This window comes from Pelophylax lessonae, assembly GCF_965119305.1.
Source record: "Pelophylax lessonae genome assembly, chromosome: 2".
NCBI classification, from domain to species: domain Eukaryota; kingdom Metazoa; phylum Chordata; class Amphibia; order Anura; family Ranidae; genus Pelophylax; species Pelophylax lessonae.
This window is the reverse complement of record NC_138769.1, coordinates 333,411,595-333,432,353: the sequence shown is the minus strand read 5'-3', so window position 1 is coordinate 333,432,353 and position 20,759 is coordinate 333,411,595. Positions and strand designations below refer to the sequence as shown.

At 48.2% G+C, this 20,759-nt stretch overlaps 1 protein-coding gene across 2 annotated transcripts in view; it reads right to left on the bottom strand.

Moving 5' to 3' along the window:
• The window catches only part of ZMYM4 (zinc finger MYM-type containing 4), a 209,673-nt gene that overhangs the window by 152,224 nt on the left and 36,690 nt on the right, over window positions 1-20,759 (bottom strand). For both annotated transcript variants that reach the window (XM_082244488.1, XM_082244487.1), the window contains exon 3: window positions 6,819-6,880. In XM_082244488.1, the coding sequence (XP_082100614.1) occupies window positions 6,819-6,880 (62 nt within the window). The remainder of the gene's footprint in view (window positions 1-6,818; window positions 6,881-20,759) is intronic.

The window sequence follows — 20,759 nt, the reverse complement described above, 5'->3', positions numbered from 1 at the left end:
CCGTCTAGTGGGGCTATGTCGCGACCGAGCTAGCGCAGAGCTGAGGCCTGCGTGCGCTCGCTGACTAGACTGAGGGGACCACTTTTGAAAAATATCCAGCCCGTCGCTCAGTCCAGCAGTTGATTGTAGATTCTCACAGGAAAAATAGAAAATCCATTAAAAAGGAAAAAAAAATTGCCAGCACCGAAGATCTCAGCAAGGAACTAGGTCCTTACTCCTGACTAGGCAGAAAAAAAACTTGAGTACCTATAGCTGAGAGTGGGAGTACACCCCCCGAGACTGCCCAAAGGCGTAGTCAAGCATTTTTTCTGCCTGTCTTTCTCCTGAAGGGGGCATTATAACCCAATTGTTAAGATGATTGGGAGCTGTGTCCGTCAAGGAACAAATAGATAAAAAGTACTTGTTGCCCCAGTGACAACGTTTAGTAGAACGAAACGTACATCAGGTTAGTGGTAGCAGTGACATCTTGTCTGTAATGACGCCAGATGATGTGTGTAACCAATTTGCCTAGATTATCCGTCTTTCTTGTAAGTAAATGTCTATACCAATAACGGAATTTTTGTAAAATCTTACCATAAAATTCCTTTCTCTGAGTCCTCCGACAGTCGACGCCCATTCACACAGTCTTCACTAATGGGGTATTGCTTCCTCTCCGCAGGAGTTTCTAGGCAAAAGACTTGTAAAAGAACAATTCATCTACATAGTCACACCCATGGGGGCTGTCCTAGCCCAATACCCCTCTGCAATAGCCATCCCAACTCAGTTTGTCTTCTGCCTAGCTTAGGTGTGGATAGGCTTCCCTGTGCTGAGGCTACAGTCTCAGCCTTCTTCTTTCTCTTAAAAAAAATTCAGTTTTCTCTTACGTCCTCCGACAGTCGCCGCCCATTCACACAGTCTTCACTAATGGGGATGTCTCAAAGCAGTGTAGACATGAGGGGTGGGCAACGCAACCGTCAGAAAAGCAACGCAGTAACCACATCAGAGAACGGAACCTTACATGAACAGAAAGGCCACCCTCTGGGTAACAAAAAAAGGGCTCAACAGGAGCAACAACCCAGGAAAACAAATAACCAAGGGGAAAAAAACCCTGACAGCCAGGGACCCATACAAAACCAGAGTTCCCTATGGCACTGCCGCACAGAGAACTTTGCGGCCAAAGGAGGCATCAGCTGACGCGAGAACATCCAATTTTATAGAGTTTGGAAAAGGTGTGCACCGACGACCAATTCGCAGCCTTGCACACCTGGGCCACCGAAGCCTGATGCCGGAAAGGCCCAGGACGCACTCACCGACCTGGTAGAATGCGCCTTGACAGGGAAGGGAGGAATCCGTTCCCGCAACGAAAAGGCCTGTACAATCGTCTGTCTGATCCATTTGGCAATGGATGCCGCAGACGCAGTCATACCCTTCCGAGGTCCCTCAGGAAGGACAAAGAGTGAATCCGACTTCCGAAAGGATTCAGTCGACAACAGGTTAACCCTGATCGCCCTGACAACATCCAAAGAATGCAAGGCAACCTCTTTTGGATGCTTAGGGTTCGTACAAAGCGAAGGTAAAACAAACAATGTCCTCATTCAGGTGAAAATCCGAAACCACCTTTGGTAGAAAGGACGGATTAGGTCGCAAGACCACCTTATCCCTATGAACCACCAGGTAAGGGGAACGGCAAAGACAATGCCGCCAACTCCGACACTCTGCGAGCAGAGGTGATCGCTACCAGGAACGCAACCATCTTAGATAGCATAGGTAACGAAATTTCCCTGATGTTTTCAAACGGGGAACGCTGCAACACGGACAGAACCAAGTTCAAGTCCCATGGAGGTAAGGGCCCCGTCTAGGAGGGGCCAAGTGACGCACACCTTGAATAAAGGTGCGAATCAAGGAATTAGACGCCACAGGGCGCTGGAAAAGAATAGCCAGTGCAGAGACCTGGCCCTTAAATCGTGACCAACGCAAGGCGCTGGTCCACACCAGTCTGGAGGAAAGCCAACACCCTCGCCACCGAATAGGAACGAGGAGAGAAACCCCTGGACTCACACCAGGCAAAATAAGTTTTCCATGTACGCTAATAAATCTTACCAGAAGAGGCTTTTCTAGCCTTGATCAAAGTAGGAAAGACCTCTGAGGAGAGACCCCTGTCTCTCAGGACCTGGCTTTCAACAGCCAGGCCATTAAAGCCAGCGACTGTAAAGCAGGACGGAAGATCGGTCCCTGAGACAGTAGAGGATCGCGCGTTCTTGCCACAAACCTTTCCACCTTGTGGTTTAGTCGAGACGCGAAAAGATCCACATCCAGGGATCCCCACTTCGCACACAGCATCTGAAACACCTCCGGGTGTAGGGACCATTCCCCCTGGTCCAGGGTCTGGCGGCTCAGATAGTTGGCCTGCCAATTCTCCACACCCAGAATGTGAACTGCCGATATCGCCGGGGCATGAGTCTCGGCCCAAGACAGAATACTGGTCACTTCCTGGGCCGCCCGGGCACTCCTGGTGCCCCCTTGGTGATTGATGTAAGCCAGTGGCATTGTCCATCTGCACCCATATAGGACGGCCCTGAAGACGATCCAACCAATGGATCAGGAACAGACTGATTGCTCTCTATTCCAAAATGTTGATCGGGAGGGAGGATTCTTCCTCCGACCAAGTGCCCTGGGCAGACAGGTTGCCCAGAACGCCATCCCGGCCCAACAGGCTGGCATCCATGGTTATCACTGTCCACAAAATCGGCCGGAAGGATTTTCCGTCCGACACCGCCGGGGACTGAAGCCACCACAACAAATCCATTCTGGTCTGGAGACTCAGAAACACCCTCAAGTCCAAGGACTGAGGCAGTCTGTCCCATCTGGCGAGGATCTCTGCTTGGAGAGCTCGCGTGTGAAACTGTGCAAACGGTATCGCCTCGAAGGCCGACACCATCAATCCCAGGGACCGAATACAGGTCCGGAGTGACGAGTATTCGTTGGCCCTGAGGGCCCTGACCTCGTCCTGCAGGGTCCGGAGCTTGTCCTCCAGTAAGAACACCTTTGCTTGAGCAGAATCCAGAACCATTCCCAGATACGGGAGGCGAACCGAAGGCGACAAGGTCGACCAACCGAATTCCTGGAGCGTCTGAAGCGCCGTGGACAGATCGCGCAACAGGCTCTGACTGGCACTCGATCTTAACAGGAGATCGTCCAGATAACCTAGGACCGCAATGCCCTGTGCCCGCAACAGGCCCAGAACAAGCGCCAACACTTTGATAAAGACCCTTGGAGCCGAAGCGAGACCGAAAGGTAATGACACAAACTGGTAATGATCCTCCGCGATAGCGAATCGGAGGTACCTCTGATGACCCTCGAAAATGGGGATGTGCAGATACGCATCCTTCAGGTCTATGGAGGCCAGGAACTCCCTCGGATTCAGGGAGGCCACCACCGAGTGGAGTGATTCCATGTGGAATTTCCAAACGATCACAAAGCGGTTCAGAGCTATTAAGTCCAGAATCGGACGCACTTTGCCCTCCTTTCTGGGCACAGTGAACAGATTTGAATAAAACCCCCGAAACCTGTCCCGATGAGGCACCAGGACGACAACCCCCTGGGCGAGGAGATCCCGCACCACCTGATGCAAGTCCTGCAACCGCCCTGGGGGCAAATGAAGATTTGAGGGAAAGAATCTGTTTGCCGGCCCAGAAAGAAATTCGATCTTGTACCCTGACCAATTGATTTCCTGAACCCACCTGTCCGTGATTCGGAGCAGCCAAGGTTGGAGGAAACCGTGCAGACGTCCCCCCACCCCTGAAACGGGTGAGGGCGCCCCTTCAGGCAGGGGCGGACTGAGCCGCCGTCCCAGCTTGGCCGGATTTTTGTTTGCTGAACCAGGGCTTCTTCTGGCCACCTTGACCCTTGAAGGGTTTTCCCTTGTTCTGTGCCTTGAAGGCACGAAAGGACTCCTGATTAGGTTTAAAGGAGGAGCCCCGCTTACCGCAGAAAAATTTTCCCTTAGGGTTCTGGGGCAGCAAAGTGCTCTTACCCCCAGTGACTCCTTTAACCAATTCATCCAGGGAGTCTCCAAAAAGGTGAGACCCCGCATAGGGGATATCAGCCACTGTCTTCCTGGATTTCAGGTCAGCCGACCAGCTTTTTAACCAGATTAGTCGACGGTTAATCACTGCGACACTGGACAGGTGTATCGCCAAAGGGGCCTCATTTAGGGCCGCATCGCACAAATACATGACCCCTTGATAAATCTGGTCCACCATCTCCACTGTAGTGGGGAGGGGGGGGGGGGGAAAGTCAGCTACGAGGGTGTGTTTTAGCACCTTGGTCCAATCCGCCACAGCCTGAGCCACCATTAGAGGCAAAAATAGGCGTGCCTATTTTTGTGCCGGAGCGCCGCCAGCCAGAAACGCAGGACACTAGTAGTGCACGGACGAACCTATGCTGTGTCCAGTGAGGTAGCCACCTCACATGGCTGCATCCCTGAGGACAGGGATGGGTCGTTTGCGAGGCCAGGGCGAACACCTAGCCTGCGAAACGCTCGATGGCAGGCTGGGATTCCATCTGACCCTCTGTCCTGGAGAACCAGGGCGGTCAGTCCGATTTCCAGCTCCGCAAACGCCGTCTTCATCCGAAGAACCAACTAACTAACGCTGATAAAATAAACAGCTAGCAATGTAAAGAAGAAAAAGACATTTTTAGAAAAAAAATCATAAGAGAAAGAAGAAGGCTGAGACTGTAGCCTCAGCACAGGGAAGCCTATCCACTCCTAAGCTAGGCAGAAGACAAACTGAGTTGGGATGGCTATTGCAGAGGGGTATTGGACTAGAAGGACAGCCCCCATGGGTGTGACTATGTAGATGAATTGTTCTTTTACAAGTCTTTTGCCTAGAAACTCCTGCGGAGAGGAAGCAATACCCTATTAGTGAATACTGTGTGAATGGGCGGCGACTGTCGGAGGACGTAAGAGAAAAATAGTTTTTTATGGATATCTGCGCAATGAGTGGTTTCCTCCTTTTGCAATTGTGACAACCAGCTGGCGTGTGGATTACTAGCCCAGCTTGATGTTAATGAGATGTGGTTTATCCATACATACTGAGAGCCTGAATTTGCTAATAAGGTGTCATCCCATAGATGAGGCGCTCTTTGCTTGCATTAAAAAAGCTGCAAAAAGGCTGTGTTAGACCTGCAAAAAGTTGATCCATCTGGTAGGAGGCAAATGCTCTCGTGTGCAGTGGAGTACGGTGTATTTAACTACTTCCCGCAAACCGATGCTTCTGCAGAAGTGGCTGTACCGGGATGATGCCTGCAGCTGCATCAACGTGGTACAGTTTTTTTAGAGCCAGCTTTCAGAAAATAACAGCCAATGTTGCTCAGCAGCCGTTCAGCTGTTATCCCAGCAAGTGGGTGTGTGTGTGTGTGTGTGTGTGTGTGTGTGTGTGTGTGTGTGTGTGTCGCCTCCCACCAGGAAACCCGAGCAACCAGATGCGGCTTCAATCAGGTCTCCGATCACGTAACCCGGAAGCAACATCACAACATTACTTCCGGTTTACTCGGCTGCCAATGGCACCGATTCAAAATAACTGCCAGTATTCAAAAATGTTGATTTCGCCATGTGCTCGCGCACGAAAGAAAGCGCATACGCAAGTCGTGCCCGCAAATGAAAACAGTTTTCCAATCACACATGTGAGGTATCGCCACGATCAGAGCGAGAGCAATAATTATAGAAAAAGACTCCTCTAACTATAATATGGTAACCATTAAAAATTTTAAAAGCATCGCCTATGGAGATTTTTAAGTACTGTAGTTTGTCGCCATTCCACGAGTGTGCACAATTTTAAACCGTAACATGTTTAAGTATCTATTTACTCAGCATGACCTCTTTCACAATATACAAAAAAAATGGACTAACTTTACGGTTTAGTATTTTCACTTCAGTGAAAGTATTTTTTCCAAAGAAATTGCGCTTGAAAGACTGCTGCACAAATACTACATGACAAAAAAAATATTGGAACGACCGCCCATTTAATTCTACAGTCTTTGCTAAAAAAAAAAAAAAATGTGTATATATATATATATATATATATATATATATATATATATATATATATATATATATATATATATATATATATATATATATATATATATATATATATATATACACACACACACATATATATATATATATATATATATATATATATAATGTTTGAGGGGTTCTAAGTAGTTTTCTAGCAAAAAAATACTGATTTTAACTTGTAAACAACATACATCAGAAATCGGCTTGGTCCTTAAGAGGTTAAGAACAAATGTCAGAATCCACTACCAGGACTGACAAAGGTTTCCTTTCCCACAGGCTAGCACTCAGCAAAAAGTGTTTTGGAGAAAGGAACACCTTTTCAGGATTTAGCCAATACTCATGCAAAGCAAAAGTTAATTTGCAAGGGCTACAAGGGAAAAGTCTTTCTGGACTTCACCAGCCATTTCTTGCACTAAAGCACTTGCTTAGGATGTGGAGATTCCAGTGCTGCTAGGCAAAGGCACAGCACAACAATAGGTGAACGGACAGTGGAAAGCATACGGCATGAATCAGGAGTTGAAAACTCCACTGCAGGATCTTCTTTTGCATCCACTTCCTCCTCAAAGAGGCTGGGAGGTTCAGGGTCATGCTCTTGAATAGATTCAGGTGGTGGTTAGGAAGAAGGGCACTTTTGGTCCCTGGAGACCAAAGGTTCTAGAAGGGCAGAGTGTTTTCACAAGAAATCTACATGAACACAGTGATTTAGCTAAAGACAAACATGCATACATATAGATATCTACAATTAGGCTTGCCTTACCCTAAAACTACTATCTGGGGCTTGTGCTGCCAGCTGTGTTCGGGAAGACTCCTCCATTTGACCTGTAAATACGTAAAAATAAATAAATAAAAATGAACAATGGTTGTTCTAGTTAGAATAGAAAGGTTGTGTTTCTATCACGTACTATTTTTAGGGATGCACCAACACTTTTCTTTATAAATTAGTTATTATCGGCGAGTACAATTACTGATACTTTGCGGTGCAATTTGAGTTCATACAAAATAAATGGGTGCAAATTGCACTGCGAATAAATGGAAATGTGATTTGAACAGGAATGCGGTGCCATTCCTGTCCAAATCGCATGCTGTTTCGGTTTCCCCACCACTCCTGTGTGAACCCAGGCTTGTCATAGTGATTTCAGCCTAGGTTCGTTCACACAGGAGTATACGGTTCTTTGCAGTGCAATTTGCACCAATTTTGTATGGACGCATACTCGTGAAAATACTCGGCTCCAAAACAGATATCAGTGCATCCCTCGTGATTTTACTTTGCGGTTTTGCAGCTAATTGGCTATACTGTTATAACCTGTTGAAAACTCTACAATGTATTGTATCAAACAATAGAGAGCATAAGTTGTCAGTCTAAAGCCCCGTACACACGTACCGATGGTCGGCATACAAATGTTCCTCTTTTCTCCCCGGGATGTCGGTGTCTGCTGAAAAGTGCAAAGACAGCACAAGGACAGCACAAGAATTTTGTCCGCCGACTGCAGAAGTGATGTCATGTAATGGTTAACTTTCCCTGTGTTTTCTATTTTCTGAGCATGCCCAGTCTTGCAAATCTGCGGTCTGTCGGCCGAATTCTGTACTGACAGGCGAACAATCGTCCGTTCTGGTGTCGGCATACAAAAATTTTCATGTTTGCAAGAAAGACTTTTGTCCGCGGATTGTGCGCAGACATCTGTCGGAGGCACCATACTAACACGCATACAATCGGCAGATCCTTCGTCCACCGACGTTTGTATGCCGACGATCGGTACGTGTGTACGGGCCTTTACTTTGCAGTCCTAGTTTTAAAAATAGAGGAAGAAAAACAACCAATTCTCACATTTTAATATAAAATTACTACTTGATGCTTTGTTCTAGACATACTTATCCACCTCAGAGAATTCCAGGTAAAGTGTTTTTCCTTTTTAGAAAGTATACATTTCTTATATGCCTTTTTGGCATCGGAAAGAACCTTCACAGCCACTGAATATGTGGCTTGACAATGTAAACAGAAAAGGCATGTATAAAACAGATAGCAAGAAAAGGCATGTAGAGAACATTTAGGAAGAAAAACACCATTGCTTAAAGTGGTCGTAAAACTCAAGAAATATGAACAAAGGATATCCCTCTATAGCAGGGGTTGGCAACCCCCGTCACCCGGCACTTATGATGGCAAGCGAAGGGAAACCTGGGAGACCCATCTGCCACACAACAAAGCTAGCCGGCGGCTGTGGCTATATACATACAGGGCAGCGCGGTTGGCTCCCGTCAGCCTTAGTCCCCCCTATGCCTTTAATTCCCACCCACCTGCATAGTAAAAAGCAGGGATGGTCACATTTCCTGGCTGGCTCTATGTATTCAAGGCTGACTCCCGCCAGACTCAGTTCCTGCCCACCTGCATAGAAAACAGCAGGAGTGGTCACAGTTCCTGCCCGTCCACCTTCCTTTGCGCCCGAATTCAGCCTTTAGCAGTGTGGAGGCACCCCAGGCTTCCTATTCTTGTGCTCCGGCTTTGGACGGGTAATTACGGGATTGACACTCCAGCAATCTGAGCCTGAGCCTTCCTGTCAGCATGCCTGCTCACACCCTGAGGGCTATTCTTCTTCCTCAGAAGTAGCATTTAAGAGGATCTGTGGTAGCTGCTCTCTGATCTAGTTTTGGGACACAGCTACTGTATCTATTTGAAAAGCTATTGTTAAGTACTACTTTAGTACAGGGTTCAGAAATTACTACTTAGAACCAATAAAGTACCAAAGTAGTAGTTAGCAAACCCAGTTAGTATAAACAGTACTAAAGAAGGAGGCACCAAACACGGTTCTAAAGTAGTAGTTTCCAACAGAAGGACTACTACTTTAGAACAGGGCTTGGTTACCACTTAAAAGCTTATTTGGTGGGGGGGGGGGGGGGGCAGATGTAGAGCGCAGAAGACAGGTTAGAAAAGAGCTCTTGCCATCCTGCTATTGATCCGTAGATCTCCTGCAAAATAGTAGAAACCGGGTCACATCGGCCGTTCTGTTCACGTCTGACTCAGCAGCACTCTGTGCTTCCAGTAATGCCTTCCAAGAACTGCTCCAGCGCTCCAACACCCTGTAAGCAGCCTCCGCCAGCCTTTGCCTCGAGGCTGGACGCCATTTTGGCTGCCAAGCAGAAAGCTCTGCTAGCAGACTTGGACATGAAGGGCACGGAGTCCAGACACGCTGCTGCTGCAGCTACTCCTTCTCAATCAGACAACACAGCGACAATACTTGCAGCCATAGAACAAGACATCCTTACTGGTCAGGACGGATTGGCTCAGAGGAGTGCAATCTTATCAGCATTAGCCTGACAAAATCAGTGGTTGCTTAACTGAAACAGAATCACGCATCTCTACTACTGAGGATGCCACCACGCAGCATTCAGGAATTATTGAAGACCTCCAGCGCACCATGAAAGCCAGAGTTGCCAAATCTGATGATGCTGAAAATCGGCTTTGCCAAAATATGTACGAGTCCTTGGCCTTCCAGAAGGATCAGAGGAGAACCCGGCAGAGTTTGCAGAATCTTTTTTTAAGGACCTGATCCACAACGGATATCTCCCCAACCTACGGCGTAGAAAGGGCTCACAGGATCCCGACCGGCCGTCCTCTACCTGGGAACACAGCACGTCCCTTTCTGGTCAGATTTTTGAATTATTGGGATCGCATTCGGATTAAATCGGAGGCACGTAAGCATCCTGACTTGCGATATGAAAATTTGTCTATCCTTCTGTTTCCTGACTTCCCTGCAAGAACTCCAGCGCAAGAGGAGACATTCAGAGACATCCGACGCGGTCTTCGTGAGAAAAATTTGAAATACAGTATGTTATACCAGAGCCGACTGCGAGTAAAACACAAGGGTACTGTCCATTTTTTCTACACTACAGCAGATGCTAATGGTTGGTTGTCCAAGCAGATGGAATCGACACCAACAGAGGAGTCCTTTTAGCTTTGATCTCCACAGAAGAAAAAACTGAATTTTTGTAAAATCTTACCTGTAAAAGTCATCACTGTTGGGTATTGACTTCCGCTCCGCAGGAGTAGCTAGGCATAAAGACTTAGTCAAAAGAACAAAGGCATTTGCATATACACACCCATGAGGGCAGTCCCATCTGGTCAATACCCCCCTGCAGTGACCACTCCCAACTCAGTTTGGTAGCATAGCAGTAGGTAATAAGAACCCCAAAAGAGGGGCGGGGGCGGCGACTGTCGGAGGACTCAGAGAAAGGAATTTTACAGGTAAGATTTTACAAAAATTCTGTTTTCTCTTACGTCCTCCGACAGTCGCCGCCACCTCTAAGTCATCACTGTTGGGATGTCCCAAAGCAGTATAGACATGAGGGGTGGGAGACGCAACCGTAGAAAAAGGTAACGCAGTACCCACATCAGAGAAAGGAACCTTACATAACAGTAAGAGAACCTGCTGGGCAAACAGAAAACAATGCTCAACAGGAGCAACAGCCCAGGAAACCAAATACCAACAGCCAGGAACCCACAAAAAATTAAGGGTCCTTCATGGCACAGCCGCACTGAGAACCTTGCGGCCAACGGAAGCATCAGCTAATGCCAGAACATTACTTTGTAGAACTTGGAAAAAGTGTGCATCGACGACCAAGTCGCAGCCTTGCACACCTGGGCCACCAAGGCCCGATGCCAATAGGTCCAGGACGCACTCACAGATCTGGTAGAGTGCGCCTTAACAGGGAAGGGAGGAGCCCATCCCTTCAAGGCGCAAGCCTGTTCAATGGTCTGTCTGATCCATTTGGCAATAGTCGCTGCAGATGCAGCCATGCCCTTTCCGAGGTCCGTCTTCCAAAAGGATTCCGTAGATGACTGGTAAACCCTGATCGCCCTGACAACATCCAAGGAGTGCAGAGCAACCTCCTTAGGACGCTTAGGCTTTGTACAAAGCGAAGGCTGGACAATGTCCTCATTAATGTGGAACCCAGAGACCACCTTAGGAAGAAAGGAGGGATGCGGAAGCAAGACCACCTTATCCCGGTGAATCACCAAGTATTGACAACGGCAAGATAACGCTGCCAGTTCCGACACCCTGCGAGCCGAAGTGATCGCCACCAAAAAAGGCAACCTTCTTAGACAGCAGAGACAACGATATATCCCGAATGTTTTCAAAGGGAACACGCTGTAACAGGGACAGAACCAAGTTCAAGTCCCACGGAGGTAAGGGCTCCTTCCTGGGAGGAGCCAAATGTCGCACACCTTGAATGAAGGTGCGAACCAGAGAATGAGACGCCACAGGGCGTTGGAAAAGAACAGCCAGTGCGAACACCTGGCCCTTGATCGTGGCCAGCGCCAGGCGTTGGTCTACCCCAAACTGGAGGAAAGCCAACACTCTAGACACCGAGTACAAGAGAGGGGAGAACCCCGTGGACTCACACCAGGCGAAATAAGCCTTCCAAGTACGGTAATAGATCTTACCAGAGGAGGTTTTCCTAGCCTTGACAAGGGTAGGAATGACTTCAGAAGAGAGACCCCTGTCCCTCAAGACCTGGGTCTCAACAGCCAGGCCGTTAAAGCCAGCGGCCGTAAAGCAGGATGGAAGATCGGACCCTGAGACAGGAGATCTTCCCGCAGAGGCAGTCGCCATGGAGGTGCCACTGCCAGGTGAACAACGACGACGTACCAGGACCGGCATGGCCAGTCCCGCGCCACCAGAATCACCAGGTGTGGTTCCGAGGCTAACCTGCGGAGGAACCTGGATAGCAACTGAATCGGAGGAAAGGCATACATCAGACGATAATGATGCCAAGGGGCCACTAACGCATCCGAGGCGTCCGCCAGAGGATCGCGCGCTCATGCCACGAACCTTTCCACCTGTCGGTTAAGCCGAGACGCGAACAGAGCCACGTCCGGGGATCCCCACTTCGCACACAGCATTTTGAAGTGAACTGCTGAGATTGTCAGGACATGAGTCTCGGCCCAAGACAAAATGTCGGTCACCTCCCGGGCCGCCCGAGCACTCCTGGTGCCCCCTTGGTGGTTGATGTAAGCCACCGCGGTAGCATTGTCCATCTGTACCCGGACAGGACGGCCCCGAAGACGGTCCGACCACTGGAAGAGACAGTTTTATCGCTCGCAATTCCAGCACATTTATCGGGAGGGAGGACGACTCCACCGACCAAGTGCCCTGGGCAAACAGGCAAACAGGCAGACTCCACCCCAGCCCGACAGGCTAGCATCCGTGGTAATTACCGTCCACACCAACGGACGGAAGGACTTGCCTTCCGCCACCGACAAGGACTGGAGCCACCACAGAAGAACCAATCTGGTCTGACAACTCAAGGAGACACTCAGATCCAGGGACTGAGGCAGTCTGTCCCACCTGTCCAGGATCTCCGCTTGGAGAGCCCGCGTGTGAAACTGAGCAAAGGGTATTGCCTCGAAGGCCGACACCATCAACCCCAGGCCCCGCATACAGGTCCTGAGTGATGAGGACGGGTTGTCCCTGAGGGACCTGATCTCGTCCTGCAAGGTCCGGAGCTTGTCCTCCGGCAAGAACACCTTTGCTTGAGCAGAGTCCAGAATCATTCCCAGATAGGGAAGACGAACCTATGGAGACGTTGATTACTGAACGTTGATGGTCCATCAGACTCCTGGAGCGTCTGTACCGTGGTGGACAGATCGCACACTAGGTCCTGGCTGGCACGTGATCTCAGAAGTAGGTCGTCCAGATAACCCAAGACCGCAATGCCCTGTGCCCTCAGCAGGCCCAGAACCGGCGCCAACACATTGGTAAAAACCCTTGGTGCCGAAGCGAGACCGAATGTAACGCCACAAACCGGTAGTGGTCCTCTGCGATAGCAAACTGAAGGTACCGCTGATGACCCTCAAAAATGGGGATGTACAGGTACGCATCTAATAGAGCTATCGAGGCCAGGAATTCTCCTGGACTCAAGGAGGCCACCACCGAGCGGAGAGACTCCATACAGAACTCCCAAACACGCACGAAGCGGTTCATCGCTTTCAGGTCCAGAATAGGACGCACTTTGCCCTCCTTTCTGGGCACAGTGAACAAATTTTAATAAAACCCCCAAAACCTGTACCGATGAGACCCCGGGACAAACACCCCCTGAGCAAGAAGGTCCTGTACCGCTTGGTGCAGGTCCTGCAGACCCCCCGGAGACAAATGAAGATTTGAGGGAAAGAATTTGTCCGCCGGCCGGGAAAGGAATTCGATCTTGCACCCCGATCAAATGATTTCCAGAACCCACCTGTCCGATATCCGGAGCAGCCAAGGTCGGAGGAAACCGAGCAAAAGTCCCCCCACCCCAGAAATGGGTGAGGGCGCCCCTTCAGGAAGAGGCGGACTGACCCGCCGAGCCAGCATTGCCTGACTTCTGCTTACCCGCCCAGGGCTTCTTCTGACTGCCCTGGGCCTTGAAGGACTTGCCCTTAGATTGGTTCCGAAAGGCACGAAAGGACCCCTGAGTGGATCTAGGCGCAGAACCCCGCTTGCCTTTGAAAGGACTTGTTCTTCGGGTTCTGGGGCAGCAAAGTGCTCTTGCCCCCTGTGACGCCTTTCACCAGGGTATCCAACGCCTCGCCAAAAAGGCGAGAGCCAGCATAGGGAAAATCAGCAACTGTTTCCCGCGAGGACTGGTCGGTCGACCAGCTCTGTCGCCGGTTAAGCACACTAGAGACACTAGAGAGGCGTGTCACTAAAGGGGCCTCATTTAAGGCCGCATCACACAAATACATGATTCCTTGGTGAATTTGATCCACCATTTCCAGCCGGGTAGGCGGAACATCATCAGACACGAGGTTGCTCCTAAGCACCCTAGTCCATTCAGCCACCGCCTGAGCCACCAAAACGGACGCGAAAATGGGTCTGAGCAACGAGCCCGCCACCGTATAGGAATGGCGGGCTAGAGACTCCAACCGCCGGTCCGTGGGATCCCGGAAAACCGGGGTATCCTCAGAAGGAACCAATGTAGCCTTGTTGAACACGGCCACAGTGTGATCTACCTGTGGAGGCACACACCATCGTGATTCCGTAGCCGGAGCAAAGGGATAAAGCAATTTGAACCGCTTAGGCACCGGGAATGGACGTTTTAACGTGCGCCATATTTCATTAACCGTGTAATGAAACTCAGCGGGGCAGGGAAAAACCTGCGCCGACTTGCGGGTCCTGTGCGTCCCAAATGAGGACAACGCCCGGAGGACTGGGCTCATCCTCCAAATGCAGTGTTTCCTTAACAGAAAACAATTCATCCATGGTCTCCTGCTCTTCAGGCGCCCCTGGGGAAGAGGTATTAACCCCTTCCACCTCTGCCTCCCCCTCAGACCCCAGCGGGTCCAAGGGTGAGCGAGACCCTGAAAAGGGCACGCTCGCAGCAGCAGCAGCCATATCACCATCTGAATCAGAGGAGAGAGACAGACAATCTGAGCCTCTTCTATAGCAGCACGTTCAGCCATCAGCATTTCCATGATTGACACCAAGGACGCCACTACAGCGGCCACATCGGGTCTCAGAGGGGTCACAGGAGAACTGGGAACCCCCACCAGAGTTGGGGGGAATTTACTGTCCTGAGAATCCATTGCTCAAATGACAAACAACAGTGCAAAAAAAAAAAAAAAAAGTTTGTACTGCCCCTTTAAGATCGCTGCGGAGTGCCCAGCCCACCGCTACAGCGACAAGACCCCCAAACAAGAGAAGCCAAAACTGAGCTAGAAATGACAATACAGAAAAAAATATTGAGAGCAATAACCTGCAGAGCCCCGCAGAGTGTTGCCAACGATGTCCTTGCTGCTAGAGTAGGCTGAACGTATAGGCTGCATGACTCAGGGAAAATGGCTGCCCCATAGGATTGCATGGAAGGCTCCGCCAAAATGGCCGTCGAACATGCGGTCGGAACTATCGTTCGGCTACCGCAAAATGGCGGCGGATGGCGCCAAAAAACAGCATGTAGATAGCCCACAAAGAAGCCCAACATGCCTGCCCATACTTAAAAATGGCGGACTGCGCGGATTCACCCGCTGCGGTCGCCACACACTCAGTCTGCACCCCCACCAACACCGAAGTGACACAGGGAAGGGGACCCCCAAAAAACACATAGCACCGCATGTACAAGCGATCCCCGCAGGGACCGCATCAAGGAGTCACACAGGCACAGACATGGGGAACACACAGCAACACAGACTGCCACCCCAGACAGAGGCCCCACACAGAAGTACTTACCTGTACCAGATGGCGTGGGGAGCCTCTCAGAACGGAAAGCCGCTGTCCTCATCTGACAGGGAATGCCGTTAGCCAGGGACATTGCACTGAAGCATCGCAGATGCGTCCAGTGAGGTAGCCACCTCATGGCTGCATCCCTGCTGCGAACAGGGATGGGTCGTTCATAATGCCAGGGCGAACCATAGCTGAACGCTCGATGGCGGGCTGGGGGTCCATCTGACCCTCTGCCCTGGAGACCCAGGGCGGCCAGTCCGAATCCCAGCACCGCATGAATCCATCTTCTTCCGAAGAGTCGACTAAAACTAAAGCTGACAAAATAAACAGCTAGTAAAGTAAGAAAAAAACTGACATTTTCAAAGAAAATCAAATAAAAGAATAGATAGGCTGAGACTGTAGCCCCAGCACAAGGAAGCCTAACTACTGACGCTAGGCAGATTAAAACGGAGTTGGGAGTGGTCACTGCAGGGGGGTATTGACCAGGTGGGACAGCCCCCATGGGTGTGTATATGCAAATGCCTTTGTTCTTTTGACTAAGTCTTTATGCTTCGCTACTCCTGCGGAGCGGAAGTCAATACCCAACAGTGATGACTTAGAGGCGGCGGCGACTGTCGGAGGACGTAAGAGAAACTGAATTTTTGTAAAATCTTACCGTAAAATTCCTTTCACTGAGTCCTCCGACAGTAGCCGCCCCTCATAAAGTCTTCACCAATGGGATGTGCCAAAGCAGTGTAGACATGAGGGGTGGGAGACGCAACCGTAAAAAAGGCAACACAGTACCCACATCAGAGAAAGGAACCTTACACGCACAGTAAGAGAACCTACTGGGCAACAGAAAAGGATCAACAGGAGCAACAGCCCAGGAAAGCAAATAACCCAGGGGATAAACAACCTCAACAGGCAGGGACCCACAAAAAAAACAAGGGTCCCCTATGGCACAGCCGCACAGAGAACTTTTCGGCCAAAGGAGGCATCAGCTGATGCCAGAACATCAATCTTATAGAATTTGGAATAGATTTGGAATTTGGATAGAGTGAGGATCCCTGAGCTAGTGGAGGAGGAAGGACTGCTTGAGATAAAGAAGTCCTGCTATAATATATAACAGGGGACTATCCGCAGCTCTATAATGTGTCTGAATAATATACATCACATATCCACCCCATCTATGAAGCCTTAATTCCTCTTTGATTTAAAGGGATTGTGTCTACACCCGACCTCTGCAGCCCATGTTAAAACAAACCGCCACTTTCTTTGTCGCCAAGACCTTCTTGCTTCCTCTCTGTGCCCACATCCCTATTTCCTACAATTTATACTACTCGGGCTCAGGGTGAGAGGCAAATCATGCGCTAGCAAAATAACCCAACCGGCCCCTAATCCAGGGGGCATCCAGTGTTACATGTCAGCAGAGACTAGCATGGTGGAAGAAGGGCATAATAGCCCTTGACAAGGGGCCCCAGGACGGACTTGGTTGGGAAAAAAGAGATCCACATCGGAGGAGCCTCCAGCAGGGAAGCTCAGCACCCTATGCTGGGGAAGGACCTGGGCTCATCTTCCCCCCCCTCCCCTTTCCTATCCCTTCTCCCTGTCTCTCCTTTTTTTGGAGGTAGTGGAGAAGAGGGGGCGGAAGGCCTTGTCATTCAGTGGGTAGGGTCGGGCCAGAAGGTTGCCCGCTGAGAAGGTATGGACAGGAGGAGACACATGGTTGTTTCTCGCCAGGTCTGTACAATGAATAAGATCTGGACCAGCCCTCTTGGAATAGGGTGATGGGGGGGCGTTGTGTTTTTTTTTTTTTCTTCCTCTCTTACTCCTCATACAATGCCCTTTTTTGAAAAGGATGTGTTTAGCTGTTCCTGTGGCTGCCTATGGCTTGGGTGAATCTAGTATCATATGTCAGGGGTTTAAACACACCTAGCAAAAGGTATAAGGTAACTAAAGAACTACATCATTATGGGGTGGGAGTGGCCTGTTTGCAGGAAACTCATATCGCACATGCTTCAGGGATCAACTTGTCATCTCACCTTTTCCCCATGTGGTTTTATGGCAACTCGGCTTCTAGTCGCTCGCGGGGAGTGACGACTGGGTTTGATATACATACCATGTGCACGTTAAAGTTGCAGCTGGCAGATGCCGAGGGGAGATTCCTGTTTATTAAGGTAAAATGATTTGATATGGTGTACTCTTGCAAATATTTATTCCAATAGAAAGCCAAGTAAGTTTCTGAGAAAAATTTTGAAAAGGTTGATGTTATTGAAAGAAGGGAGGCTTATTGTAGCCGGACACTTCAATATGGGATTGGACCCACGTGTGGATTTATCGACTGGGTTCCCTTGTCTCCCAGTATGATGGCAGAATGAAATAGGAAAGTTAATGGGGGGGGGGATTCAAGTTGGTGGATGCATGGAGGGTCAGACACTCAAAAGAGACTACACTTGCTACTCCTTAGTATATGGCTCCTACCCAAGGATTGATTACATTTTAAATGAGCATCAACTACTAACTTCTCTTAAGGATATGATTATTATGCCTATTACTCTCTGACCGTGTCCCAGTGATGGCCCGCTTAGATCTACAAATAGCAATACCTACAGAAAGGTCTTGGAAACAATGATTCGCTCATTCAGGACCCGAAGAGAATTGAGAAGGTGGAAAAGGACCTGGAGAGTTTTTTGTTATTAATGATATACCAGAGATTTCACGGACTACTTTGTGGGAACACATAAGGCTTATATAAAGTGGGATATTGATAGGCATTGGGAAACAAAGAAAAAGAGGGAAATGGAGAGGAAGAGCCAATTACTTAGGGAGATAAATGCCTTGGAACAAAAGACTAGACCCAAGGGTATACCAGAGCAGTGGGAAAAAATTGAGAAAAGAGGGAAACTGACGGCACTTATGGAGCAGGAGACAAGTAGCGCATTTCATATAGTTACGAAATAAAAATACCAATGGGGACATAAACCCAGGAAATGTATAGCAAAAGCTGTAAGAGAAAAGAAAATGCATCTTAGATTTTCAAAATTAAAAATAACCGGAAACAGTACATTCATCCCCTGAGATTGCATAAGTATTCCACTCATACTATAGTCAGCTTTATAATGTTAGACAGAAAGAGGATGGTAGGGAAAGTGGAAAGGAAGATATGGTTGTGAGGGAATACTTGCGGGAGCTTGATCTACCAAGGCTTCCCAAGGAGGAGCTAGAGGACTTAAAGGCCCAGATTACATATGAAGAGGTGAAGTTGGCAATAAAGAATATTGCCCTAGGGAAGAGCCCAGGCCCTGATGGATATTCAATTATGTACTATAAAAGGTTTCAAAAAATTTTTAATCCCTAAACTATGTACATATTTTAAACACAGTGGGGAAAGGAGAGAATTTGAAGATAAGAGTCTTTGCTTGCTTATATAACTCTTATTTTGAAAGAAGGGAAAGATCCCACAGCACAGACAAGTTATAGACCAATTAATCTTTTAAATACAGATATAAAAATGTTCTCAAAAATGATAGCAGAAAGACTAGAATCCCTACTGCCACAATAGATCCATAATGATCAAGTAGGTTTTGTGCCTGGGCGAGAGAGGAGGGACAACAGCCTCAAGTCACTTCTTCTGATCCATGAAGTGAAAAAAAAAAAGGCACTCCGGCCGTATTATTGTCGATAGATGCAGAAAAGGCCTTCGATAGGGTCGATTGGAGTTTTATATTAGAAACTTTGAGATACCTAGGCATTGGAGATAGGATGATGCCTTGGATATTTGCTTTCTATTTTCATCCAATGGCAAGAATAAGAGTAAATGGAAGCTTGTCCCTCCCTTTTGAGCTACACAATGGGACTAGGCATGGGTGCCCGAATTTCCCCAATGTTGTTTGTCCTGGCCCTGGAACCTCTATTGGCAGAAGTCTGTAAAGTCTGTAAAATTTCAGACGTTAAAGGGGTGCAAGTGGGGAATGAGGCGTACAAGGTGGCTGCATACGTAGACGATGTACTATTTTTTATCTCTAACCCTAGATTAACACTCCAAATAGTGCTGGAGGACTTAGGGAGATACGGTAAGCTATCAAACTTCAAAGTTATTATAACTAAATCAGGGATTTTGAATATTACAATATCAAAGAGAGAACAAGCAGCAATACAACCTAAATTCCCCTTTGTATGGTGTAGAAAGAAACTGGGATACCTTGGAATTAAATTAACTAGATCCCTGATGACCCTTTAGAACGCCAATATACCCATATTGAATAAGGTGAAAGAACACCTGAACGCCCTGAGATATAGACCTCTTTCTTGGTTGGGTAGAATAAATGTAGTGAAAATGATTATTCTCCTCACGCTTCTCAATATATTCCAAATGGTTCAAATCACTCTCCCTCAGGCTTACTTTAGGATGTTGAGAGTCATAGTATTAAAATATATACGGGCACATAAACATCCTAGAATCGCCTATGCGATATTAAAAGGAAAAAAAGTCCGGGGGGTAGCAGACCCTGATTTTAAAAATTATTATTACCAGGCCATTTCTGTAGCACAAATTGTAGATTGGATGCATAGTAAGGAAGCCAAGGGCTGGGTACAAATTGAGGGTGCACAAAGAAGGGTGAATCTGAAAAGATGGTGTGGGTCCCACGAGTATACCGGGATTTGGCTAATACCATGAGCACTTTGACTAGGAACACTGAGGATATGGGATAGTATATGTAAAAGGGCTCACTGGGATTATAATGCACCCTTGATCTCACTAATTGACACCAATTATTTTAAACCTTGGAAAGATTGCTTCTATTTTGTTAGATGGGCAAACAATTAAGTGATACAATTACAAGATGTAAATGGTAGGGAATAGAATGTGCACATTTTCAGGAAATAAAACAAAAACGGGGCAATGTGCCACTTCATAAAATGGAGATATACACAATTGCAGCATTTTGTGCACTCCCTACCGCAGCCTCTGCGGGGGGAGAGATAATATGAGATCATTGGAGAAATTGTTCAGCTCTCCCGCTTGTACTAAGAGGAACATATCAAAAATATACAAGATTTTACTTAGCGAATTAGAACCTACACATCCACAATATTTAGGGAAATGGGTACAGTAATTAGGATCCCTCCAAGATGAGGTAACGAGGACGATGGTTTTAGTGCCGGTTCACACTTCTGCGATCACAGACATCGCATATGATTCGGATCGCACTGCTCCTAAAATCACATGCGTCTGTGCGATGCAAATTCAGCCATACAGTTAGTATGGCTGAATTTGCACCACAATCGTAGTGAACTCGCACAGGACCCTTTTTTTTGGTCCGCAGCAGAATCAGATCACATGGTGGTTCACACCAGCGCGATCTGATTCATGTGCAAACTGTCAGATCGCACTGCGACATGCGATCTGATCTGGGGGTGTCGTTAACTCTGAATTGACACCCCCAACGTATCGCATATGGCAGTGTGAACTGCCTGTTCTGCAGATGTGATGCAGGAACACACAGTATATTCGCAGTGTTCCCGCA